Below are 12,294 nucleotides of genomic sequence, written 5' to 3'. Positions count from 1 at the left end.
TTCCATGGTGTAGTCTCCTATAACAATGTCTTGCTGAGGTGAAGCTTTAAGTTAAGTCTTCTTGAAGATACATTATTGTAGTCAAAACAATAAATACAATTTTCTGTCTACAATTCTCTAATAAGTGATTAGAAGCTATAGAGAGATGTTTAAATATTAAATTGTCTTTATTGCTTTTTCTATAGAAAAGGAACTACATAATGAGCTTGAAGAAGAGCAGGAAAGCATTATAGATGTTGAAAAAGAGGAAACCCACAAAGGAGATGTCAGAACTTTGTATTTTGAACAGCTGAAATGTCAGATCTGCTGCAATGAAAGGACGGATCATGCAAATTTTAGGTTTCTGCTTTGGAAGGCAATGTCAAAATTTCCAGACAGAGTGGAGCCCAGGTCAAGAGAACTTTCCCCTCTTCTTCTAAGGTTTATTAAGTAAGTGAAAACTTTCACTGACAGCAAGAAAAAGGAAGAAGTGTAACTCATAAAATCATAAACTTGGATGAGACCACAAGGGCCACCCAGTCCAACCCCCTGCCATGCAGGAATACTCAATCAAAACACTCCCAGTGGCTGCTGTTTAAAAACCTAAAGAATGAGGCACCACCACACTTGGCGGTAGTGTATTTAACTGCCAAACAGCTATTACCATCAGGAGATTCTTTCTAATGTTAAGGTGGAATCTCTTTTCCTGTAATTTGAATTCATTGCTCCATGTCCTAATCTCTGGAGCAGTGGGAAACAAACTTGCTCCCTTTTCAATATGACACTCTTTTATATACTTATAGCAAGTAGCAAGTACATTTCTATACTTAGACATGGCTACCATGTCACGTTTTAACTTTCTCTTACCCAGGCTAAACATACCCAGCTCTGTAATCCACCCCTCACAGTACATGGTTTCCAGACCTTTCACCATTTTGTTCTCTCTCCTCTGGACATGCTGTAGCTTATCAACATCTTTCATGAATTGTGGTGCCCAGAACTGGATACAGTACTATCTATACTAACAACATTTAATATTAGCTAAATGCTAATATGACATAAAACATAATTGATTACTTTTTAAAAAAACAACTTGAGGCACTTGGTAAGGGGCAAGTGCTTGCTTTGTATGAAGAATATCCCAAGTTCAGTTCCTAGTGTTTCCAGGTAGAGCTAGAAAATACCCTCCATGAAACCAGAAGAACTACTTCCAGTGTTGATAGTACTAAGTTGTATGGACCAATGGTTTGACTTACTGTAAAGCAGCTTTCTTATGCTGATGGGTTATTCTCTGTGCAAACGTATATATGCATATAAGAGCAATTGTGGTGCAGTGGTTTGAGTGTTAGAGTAGGATGACCAGGGTTCAATCCATATTTAGACATGGAAACCTGCTGGTGACCCTGATTATATCTAGCCAAGAAAACCATATGATAAGGTTACCATGAATCATCTGGCTTAAAGGTTCATAACAATAAACCCTTATACTAAAATCTAAAATTTAAAACTGATAGTTCTCAAAACCAAGACAGGAATTACCTTGCCCCTAGTCATCAGCAGTTCATGACTGCTGTAAGAGAACAGTTGTAGGTGGCAAAATAGGGTGTGGTAGATGGTTCCACCTGTGAGAGAGCATCTTGAGTGAAGTCACATCATTCTCTCCTAATGACTTTGCTAATTATTTCATCTCAAAGATTACCACTATTCGCTCTGAGATAGTCCCTTCTGATTCCTCTTCCGCTCATAATCTTCTTTCGCCCTCCCCTAACAAATTTTCTGTGTTTCCTCCTGCCTCTTTGGATGAACTCTCTGCACTTCTGAACTCTTCCAAACCTGCTACCTGTCCTCTTGATCCAATTCCTACTCGTCTTCTAATTTCTGTAGCTCCCTCTTTTCTGCCCTTGCTTCTCCATATCTTCAATCTCTCTCTCTCTACAGGCTCCTTCCCGTCGGACTTCAAACATGCTCTCATTTCCCCAATTCTGAAAAAACCTTCTCTTGACCCCTCCTCTTTGTCTAGCTATTGTCCGATTTCTCTTCTCCCCTTTCTTTCAAAGGTTTTGGAACGGGTTGTTTATTCACGCTGTCTTCAGTTTCTTGAAGCCAACTCCATCCTTGATCCCTTTCAGTCTGGTTTCCGCCCAAGGCATTCCACAGAGACAGCTCTCACTAAGATCTCGAATGACCTTTTACAGGCCAAGGCTAATGGCCTTTACTCTGTTCTCATCCTTCTCAATTTGTCTGCAGCCTTTGACACCGTTGATCACTGTCTCAGACAGTGGGTTCTCAGACTCTGTTCTCAACTGGTTTAGATCTTACTTGTCTGGCAGATCTTTCGCAGTGGTTGCAGGTGGTCAGACTTCTTCTCCTGTTCCCTTATCTGTTGGAGTTCCCCAGGGCTCTGTTCTGGGCCCCCTTCTGTTTTCTCTCTACACACTGTCCTTAGGTAAACTCATTAGCTCTTTTGGTTTTTCCTACCATCTCTATGCCGATGACACCTAGTTATATCTTTCCACCCCTGACCTTTCTCCAAGGCTTGAAGAGCAAGTCTCGTCCTGCCTCACAGCCGTCTCGCAGTGGATGCGCCATCAGCGTTTGAAGCTCAACATGTCCAAGACGGAGCTTCTTGTCTTTCCTCCTAAGCCCACCCTTCAACACTCCTTTTCTGTCTCTGTGGACAACATTTCTATTCAACCAGTCCAGCAAGCCCGCAGTCTTGGTTTTATCTTTGACTCTTCTCTGTCGTGTATCCCTCATATCCAGACCACAGCCAAGGCTTGTAGATTCTTTTTGTATAATATTGCCAAAATCCAACCATATCTCTCCGCCTCTACCGCCAAGATCCTGGTCCATGTCCTAGTGATCTCCCGACTTGATTACTGTAACGTCCTCCTGGCTGGGCTTCCTCTTTCTCACCTCCGTCCTTTAATTTCTGTCCAGCATTCAGCTGCACGCATTATCACTTCCACCCACCGCTCTGACCACATCTCTCCTGTGTTGGCATCCCTTCACTGGCTCCCCCTCCCTTTCCGCATTCAGTACAAACTCCTGCTGTCGACGTTTAAAGCCGTCCATGGGCTGGCCCCCCCTTACTTATCAGACCTTATTTCTCCTCACCTTCCCCCTAGGGCCCTCCGTTCTGGTAGTCAAGGCCTGCTGTCACAGCCCAGGATTTCCTCTGCCCCATCCCGGATTCGCCCCTTTTCACTCGCTGCCCCTCACTCCTGGAACCTTCTTCCCCCGCGAGCAAGAGCCATCACTTCTTTAACCAGCTTCAAAACGGAGTTGAAGACCATTCTGTTCAGGGCAGCGTTCCCAGGCATTGCATAATTGTCACTTGCTATTTGATGTTCTTTTGTTGTCTGTTTTATTGAATCATTTCCTGTATTGCTATGCATTTTATATGTATTATTCTACTAGAGAGGCCCCTTCCCCTCCACCACTCCCTTCTCCTTTTGTGTTGTGTCTTTTTAGATTGTAAGCCTGAGGGCAGGGAACCGTCCAATTAAAAAGATTGTATGTACAGCGCTGTGTAAATTTACAGCGCTTTATAAATAAAGGTTAATAATAATAATAATAATAATAATAATAATGGTATGGGATGACAGTTCAAAATAAAGGTTTCTAAAATTGCTTTGATTAATAAGAGGGAGGCAATAAAGGGAGCTAACAGTCAGGATTTTATATCAGGAATAGCTTGAGCCTAGTTTATATAATAACAAGGAAGTAGGCACTAATGGAAATTACAGGGTATAGTATAATAACATGAAAGATCATTTTGCCGAGGCATTTGGGTGGACTGGAAAAGGAAAAGTGATAGGCAGGAAGTCCAACCAGAAACAGATGGCAGTAGTTATAGTTTTTTTCCCTTACCTTTTTTGTTTGTTTTACAGCAATGAATATTATCCTGCAGATTCATTAGTAGCTCCAGTGCAAGATCTTAGGAAGAAAAGCACTGATGGTAATGTGAAAGAGGATATCTCTGAGGATATGAATCTAAATGTGCAAGAGGATGAGAAAGATGTCAGTGAAGGAGAGAAACAGGTTTCTGACAAACCAGTGACTGAAGAGATGCCAGTAAAGAAGTCAAGAAGAGCTGCAGCAAAGTATGTGTGGCCTAATTGCAATAAAAGAAAACAGATGTTGCACAGACATTGAATAGAATCCCTTATGAATGTCATTTTGTCCTGTAGTTCTTATTCTCCCATCATATCTTGGATTTTTTTACAGTGTCTGTTTTCACACTTTATATCACTCAGAAGACAAAGTAACAATTTAATAATTGCAGGTGATCATAAATCAACTGTGGTTAGTGGAAACAAACCAACTGCATAAAGTATTTGATTATTTATGCTAACCACAGTTAATGGTGAGCACAGTTTGTACAAGTTGTGATGAAATGATACAGTCTTTGATCTGAACACTTCTGAAATCCTCCTTTTAGTCGCAGTGGAACAATAAAGGGGAACTTAAGCTGCAGTAAGGATGCTGAGTCAGCAGATTGTGAGCAGCTGGGCTTTCTTCTGTCATTGGAATGACCATTTACAACTTCTTGCCTCATATGTTCCAATTCAAGATGTACTACCAAGTGATGCAGCCTGTTCAGCTAATCCTATTTGAATTAACTTCAGCACATAAAATTTTTGTAGATAAAAAGTACTTCAGTATATTTACCTCTTTTTAGTATTCCCAAAAGTTGCATTCTATTCTACATTGATTTATTTTGTTCAATTTTATTTTTCAGACAACTCATTGCCCATTTGCTAGTATTTGCCCAATTTTCAAATCCACGAGCATTGTATTTAGAACCACAGTTGAAGGAACTATACACTCAGGTGAAATTTCTGAGCATGTTAAATGTTTTATTTAGTACATTTGTATAATGACTGCCTTGCAAAGACTGAAAATGACTTGAGAGAGCTCTTGGTATTTATATCCTCAGTCTGTCTGTATATGTAAAGGATATATGTTAGATTTTGGAGGAATTAGTCAGTGCAGTGTTATGGAAGTACAGTGGATCCTTGTTATACGCTGGGGTTTGGTTCCAAGATCCCCTGTGTGTAACAAAATCCGTGTATGCTCAAGTCCCATTGAATATAATGACATAGCAAAATGGTGTCCCTTATAAAAATGGGAAATCAAGGTAAATTTATACTGTTTTGGAACATTTTCAAACCGTGTATGCTTGAATCCATGTATAAAAAATCCGTGTATAAGGAGGGCCGACTGTATAGGCTGATTAACCTGCACCACTCCCTAGTTCTGCCTTTCTCAGACAGAGGGTATGTTGATAGGGAATGATATATAATTATGAAGAAACAACTGCAGACAGTTTGCTTCTCTCTTTTCTGTTCTGTGTTTCTCTGGGGAAAGGAAGACCAAAGAGACAAAGAGGATTTGAGTCCTTTGGGGCTATTAGAATTTGTTTTATTATTGACAGGGAAATAAAAACCTATGTGAGGTGGTTTTGTTTTGGACTATATTAACTGAAATGGAAAGATGATTCTTAGAAGTTATTTTCTCTATCTGTCTAGAGAAGGGATATACACCAGACCCTTGGGGTTTGGTTCCAGAATTTGGGCCCTCTGGGGTTTGGTTCTAGAACCTCTGTGGGTACCAACATCCATGGACACTCAGATCCCATTATGTACTATGGCATGGTAAAGTGGTGTCCCTTACATAAAATGTCAAAAACAAGGTTTGCTTTTTGGATTAAAAAAAATTAGCCATGGATTGTTAAATTCATGGATACAGAGGGCCGACTGTATATCGATGGAAGAAGAGTTCACTGTTGTAAATCCTCTCAATGTATATAGTAGTTAGCTGTTCTGTGGCAGAGATGGGAATTCATAATGAAATGCAACTACCAGTATTCCTCATCACAAGCTATGCTGGCTAAGGCTTATGAGAGTTATAGTTGAACAACTTCTAGAGGGCCATGTGATTCCCACCCCTGTTCTGTGGATTACCATCAAATAGAACACTAGTTGTATTAAAAGAGGATTTACATTGTTAATACAAGACAAACTGATACATTTATGCTTTCGTATGGATTTTGTTTCTTATAAAACATTCTTCAGCTGCTGAGCCATCAAGACCAGGATGTACAAAAAATAGCTCTTGACTGTATCATGACTTACAAGCATCCACACTTACTGCCATACAGGTAAGAAATAAGTCATGGTTTGACTGTTTGTTTTGCATTAATCATTATATGGGAGAACTGTTTCATGGATGGAACAAATAAAGATGCTTGAGTGCAAATGTGTGATGTTCAAGGTTCACGTTTTCTTTGTCTAAGCATCATTAGCTTTTAGGATCAGTGGCCTTGTAATAACGAATGTATTTTAGAATCATGGTTCTCAAAATATCATATCTTTTTCTTAACATTTTCTTATATACTTAGGGAGAACTTAAAACGGCTACTGGAAGACAAGACCTTTAAGGAAGAAATAGTTCATTTCAGCATTTCTGAAGAAAGCACTATAGTAAAAACAATACACCGACCAGAACTTATACCTGTTTTAATGAGGTGAGGAAATTAGATAAATATTACCTTAGAAACCAGGTCTACATAGTTTTTGGTAGATCTTCAGGAAAGAAATGTCAGAATTCATGTGCCTGCTTGTATTTCGGTGCACAATTATGACTGTGCTTTGTGGTAAATTGGATACATTTACTGTGTCTGTGCAGTTGTTCTTAATATAAGTTGACAAGACTAGTAGACCAGGGTCTCTCTTTATGTAGTGTCTGAACAGTGAATGTAATAATTTTCTTATTGGTATTGGAAGGATTCTGTATGGACGGATGAGAAACAAAACTGGAAGTAAAACGCAAGGAAAGTCTGCTGCTGGGACCCGTATGGCCATTGTTTTGCGGTTTCTTGCTGGGTCACTTCCTGAAGAAATTAGAATGTTCCTGGATCTTCTTTTTGAGCCGGTGAAGCACTTCAGTAAAGGTACAAATTCTAGGAGTGAATTTGACTAGAAGATACTGCCTAGGTTGATGCAAACAGATTCATAACAAGGGGAAGGAAGTAAACTGAACTATTTTAAATATATTTTTATTGTTTTAATTGCATTTTATTATTATAATTTCTATGTTTGAATTGTTTTAATACTGTGAATAGTTTTTGTTTTATTTTAATGTTCACTTTTTTGCATGTTCTAAGCTGTATTGTTCTTTCTCAGCCAGTGGAGAAGGAGCTGGCTGAGAGTGGCACTTAGGAGAAGCTACCATGAAGATCCATTCTAGCTAAGGAGAAGGAGCTATCTAGACCCACCCCAGGATGGCAAACCCATTTTCCCCTTCTCTGGAGATCTTCTTTTCTCCTTTTCTTTTTTTCTTGGCTTGGAAATGAAGAGAGAAGGAGCCAGGGATCCAGCAGGAGATTCTTTAGACGCATGACCCTTGCCACATCTGGCAGTAAAAGGCATTAACCCATACATAGGTTGTGATGCCTTTTTCTTGGCTAGAATTGGCCTTTATCGTAACTTCTTCAAAGTGCCAGTTTAGATTATAAACTGCTTTGAGTCCCAGTTTTAGGATAAAGATGAGATACAAATAAATATAAGAATAGATCAATAAATAATAAAAGTTTGTAGGGTTCCTCCTTCCACAGTGGTATGACTTTCTTCAGGGAGGATTAACTATAGTAGCCAATGATTAATAGTCAGTTGGAAAGCTGGTGCTGGTGGGGGAATAGAATGACCTGCTTGAGTTCTTTGTAGTTTATATTTTCCTGAATGATATTGCTGGTTAGCTGAAACCTGTTAGGAGATGATGCAATAATTTGTTCTAGGTCAAGTCTGTGTTAATGTGATATAAGCACACATCCCTGACAGTGACAATGAAGCAGAGGAGAAACTTAGGATAAGATGGTGGGGGGGGGGGGGGACAACTGTTTTCTTGCTTTCAATTGTGCTGTAGTATATTTTGATCTTCACTTTAATTGATATCTGTACAGTACCTGCCTTTCTCCCTATATGGAACTACCTCATACTGAAATGAACCAATGATCCATCTAGTTCACAGATTCTTTGGGTTTCCTAGCACTGTTAAATTAAAGAAACTGGAGATGGCAGGAACTGAAAATGCAGCTTTCAGATGGCTGAGCTATGCCTTCATATCCCTCTAACTCTTCCTTAATATGAAGTAACAGTAGGGAACACTGGTTCCTTATTTGAGAGCCCTTGAAGATATAAAAGCTGTATTTCCTCTTACATTGCAATCCTATTAATTGTTACTTGAAAATGAGATCACCATTTTCATTGTGTCTTTCTCATATGTAAACGTATGGATGGCCTCGCCCCATTACCATCAATGGCAGCGTGTGCACGTCAACATGACCATATGCACATCAGCATCTATTCACCAGTAATGGGACTTGAGGTTCTGCAATTATTAGTATCTGTGAAGTGGGGTTCAGAACCCAAACCCCACCAATACAGAGGTTTCAAACTACATTGTTTCTGCAGTGCAGATTCAGCAAATGTTTTGTATTCCAAATCTTATATTTCTTTTGTTGCTTTTCTTGTAAGTTTTTAAAACTTCCTTAAAATTTGATTTTGAAAATTGTAGGTTAGGCTTCAGCTGCAATACCCATTTGCTAATTTAAGGGTCTTAGGGGGACAAAAAATCCATCTAGAGTACTATCTACTCAGTACTGAAGAGCATCTGCACTCATTAGAGTCATTACCAAGAAATAATACTTCTGTTCGTGTATCCCCTCCCCATGTTTTTCTCTTCTTCTGGAAGGACATTGTCATTCTGCTGTGGTCCAAGCAATGGAGGAACTGGACTTATCCCAAGTCCTGCCTCTTGGTCGCCAGCATAGCCTTTTCAATAGCTTGGAAGTAGTACTGAAAAATATGGGGCATCTTATCAACCAGTACCTGCCTGAGATTTTGCAGATTTTACTTTGCATGACAGCCACAGTGTCCCACATTCTTCAACAAAGAGAAAAGGTCAGTGGTGTTGCTGTTTGTTCTTTTTGCATTCCCCTCTTCCTCTACTCTGTGACTTAAATAGAATTGGGGGGAAAATATAAAATGAATCTTGAAGCAGCCTTTAATTAATCTCTTTGTATGAAAGTCTTCAAGTGTTTTTTATTATATAGAAATATAATTCTGGTACCTGTTCAAGCTGATCAACTAAATGAATGTTTAAATTTATTTATTTATTTATAAATATTAGGTAGTTATTTTATATCCTATCTTTCTAGCAGTATGGGACCTAATATTATTATTATTTAGTATTCTTTACTTCAGTTTTGCAGTTTTGCACAAGTGTTATTTTTAGAGGCAAATATATTTAATTTTAAAAATGTATTTTTACAATATAGTTACAAATATTAAACACTGAGGTTCAGGTCTTGGACTTTAAAAGATGAAGTTTACAGCCAATATAGAATTTAATTTTGTAGATTTACTGTTTTCCTTTTCAAACTGGAAGAGTTTGTAAAATGTTTCTATTCACTGTTTTATCAACAAACTTCCAAATAGTTTCAGGAGACTTTATTGATGCTGTAATTACTATCCAGCTCGTCACCTAAGTGAAATACTTTCACAACCCCTGTTTTAATTATCCTTTATGAGTCTGGCATTAACATAGCAGAACACTGTCATATATTGCCCTGCTATAATCTTCTCCTTGGAAGGATTTTCATGTTAAGATTCTCGTGCTGTTTTAATACCATACAACAGTAAATTGGCAAGCAAGTTTAATGGGATAGTCTAAATTCCATTTTTATCCAGTCCATCAGCCAAGGAATTAACAGTGACATACATATTTCCCCCTTCTGCTCTATTCTAACAGTAATGCTTTGATGTAGGTTGGGCTGAGATAGTGACTGATCCAAAGTCAGCCACTTGCCATCTTGAAAATGTAGGAATTTCAACCTGAGTCGCCTGTTGTCACATTTTAACCATTACATTACATTGCCCCTCACTGCTGTAGCAATATTCACTATGTGTGAAATGAGCAATTCCAGAAAAGTAATGGTGTGAGATCCAAGTGCAGGTTTTACTTTTCGTGGGTACGCATACATTTAGATTGAAAGTGTTTTGACAGCAGTGTTATTTATGTCCAAGTTAAGTGTTTTTGTTTATTCAGTAACTCTTAGATGAAAAGCTGTAATTCAGTAACTCTTGCCAGCACAAAATATCTTTCAGCATTGCCATTTGTTAAACTTAATTTAACAGTTCATTATCTAGTAAGGAGGTAAAGGCTGTTCAAGGAATGTGGAGAAATACATTCGATACATTTAGTCATGGATTAAAGACTAATATTCTCATCTGTGTTAAATTTCTACATTTTATAGTTACAGGTTTACATCTTTTAATTTGGAGTAGAATCTGGTTTTTCCCCCCAACACACCTCTGTTTTCCTTCAGACTTAAGCAAATGGATCTTAAACTTTACTTTAAAGTAAAATATTTAATGTTCTTTTTAGGAGCAATCTCTGTTAAGAGAGTTAGCTCAGAGATCACTAACATATCATAGTTGTTGCTAAGCCCTTTTCTTTGCTGGCACAGTGTTTGATGTGGAGTCGAAGGCTTTCATGGCAGGCATCCATAGTTTTTTGTGGGGTTTTTGAGCTATGTGGCCATGTTCTAGAAGAGTTTCTTCCTGATGTTTCGCCAGCATCTGTGGCTGGCATCTTCAGAGAATGCTTGCCTGGAAAGCAGTTGGGTGTGTGTGTATGGGTGTGTGTGTACATATATATATGTATGTATGTATATATATACACACACACACACACACTCACACATACATACAGTGTTTGATATTTAAATGTCTTTACTCAAAGAGTCCTTCCGAGGAATGCAGCTTTTGAATGTTCTTGACAGATATGGTACTATCACATGGACAGTGCATACAGTTGACAGGACTCATACAGTAACTAGACTATGAAATTTTAGGCAGAATGCAAGGATAAAAAATAGCTGTTCAGCAAACATTTTGCTTTAAATGGGAAAAAAACCTGGAATGTAATTATTTGTTTTACAGATTCACCTCAGATTTATCAACCCACTGAAAAACTTGAGGCGACTTGGACTTAAACTTATAGCAGACTTTTTCTCTGACTTTGAAACATACAGCTTCAGTGTGGAAGAGATTGATGCAGTTTTTCATGCAGTGGTATGGCCTCAGGTAAGGGTCTGGGATGAAGATCTGGATTTCAGAAGAAAGAGTTCAGGAGAAATAAATGACTTAACTTTATTGTGTACCAACATCTACTCAAGCTACTACTCAGAAATATCTTAATTTAATCTAGTACATTAAAAGTTAAGTAGATTTTATCCTTTGATAAACAACATCAATTTTTGATGTAACTAATATGCCACTTGATATAACTAATATGTAAGGATAAGTGAAGGTTACAAAACTGAGTGACACCCATGTTCTCTCCTTTGTTATACTTCTTGCCAGTGAAGTATGGAAGAATCCATACTGTAGCAGATGAGTTTGTTGACAGAGCCACTAGGAAATGTTAAGCGATTTGATCTTTATGATAGCTGTGAAAGCTTTCAGCTAGTTACCATGCAGTAACTCTTTGGTCAAATCTCCCAAAGCTGTAATACAAACAAACAAACAAACCATTATTTTTACAATTTCAGACTAGACTAGAAAAAAGTCTCCTGTTTAGGATATGACAACATACAGTTTTTGAATTTTGTGTTTCTGCCACATTGTGACTTACTGTGTTTTGTACTTCTGCTACTGGCAGTTGGAGATTGCCCCTTAAAATTATCAGGATATCTCCAAGACAGTTCTGAATGGTAATATTCTTTGTTGTATTAATCAGTAGGAGATTTCTCCTTGTTTTTAATGGAAGCAGAAACCCTGCATAGCTCTTGGTGTCTTGCTGTGAGGGATGTCAATACAATGAATTGTTATTTCACAAATCAGTTATGATTGTTCTAATGCTTCTTCTGTTGTAAACATCTGTATCAAGATACTCTATTTTACCCTGTTATTATTTTCCTCTGTTTTCTTTTCTCAGATCACTAGGCTGGCCTCTGAAAGTCAGTATTCTCCTACTCTTTTATTTAAAATCATTCACATCTGGAGCAAGAGCCCCAGGTAAATTACTTACTTCTTAGTGAAGCAAAAACTGCTGAACGACTTTACTACATAACTGGTAGGAGATGTTGCAGTTCTACAGAGAGGCAGGATTATTTCTTTGTTTATATTGGGTACTGTTTTGCCTGTACTCCAGAGTCTAGGCTGTTGATAAGTAGGAAAAACGTGGAATTTATCTTTTGTGTAAAAAAGATGGGAAACATGTGGTCTCCCAGAAGCTCGACAGCAA

At 38.2% G+C, this 12,294-nt stretch overlaps 1 protein-coding gene across 1 annotated transcript in view; it reads left to right on the top strand.

Moving 5' to 3' along the window:
• The window catches only part of LOC149312055 (small subunit processome component 20 homolog), an 81,780-nt gene that overhangs the window by 28,049 nt on the left and 41,437 nt on the right, over nucleotides 1–12,294 (top strand). The window contains exons 21-29 of the mRNA XM_089523854.1: nucleotides 186–429; nucleotides 3,873–4,085; nucleotides 4,724–4,814; nucleotides 6,060–6,145; nucleotides 6,386–6,511; nucleotides 6,771–6,937; nucleotides 8,737–8,945; nucleotides 10,989–11,132; nucleotides 11,986–12,065. Of these exons, the coding sequence (XP_089379980.1) occupies nucleotides 186–429; nucleotides 3,873–4,085; nucleotides 4,724–4,814; nucleotides 6,060–6,145; nucleotides 6,386–6,511; nucleotides 6,771–6,937; nucleotides 8,737–8,945; nucleotides 10,989–11,132; nucleotides 11,986–12,065 (1,360 nt within the window). The remainder of the gene's footprint in view (nucleotides 1–185; nucleotides 430–3,872; nucleotides 4,086–4,723; nucleotides 4,815–6,059; nucleotides 6,146–6,385; nucleotides 6,512–6,770; nucleotides 6,938–8,736; nucleotides 8,946–10,988; nucleotides 11,133–11,985; nucleotides 12,066–12,294) is intronic.

This window comes from Sceloporus occidentalis, unplaced genomic scaffold, assembly GCF_023333645.1.
Source record: "Sceloporus occidentalis isolate IW3139 unplaced genomic scaffold, rSceOcc1.0.p SCAF_5, whole genome shotgun sequence".
In the NCBI taxonomy this organism is placed as follows: Eukaryota; Metazoa; Chordata; class Lepidosauria; order Squamata; family Phrynosomatidae; genus Sceloporus; species Sceloporus occidentalis.
This window is presented reverse-complemented; position numbering and strand designations above follow the sequence as displayed.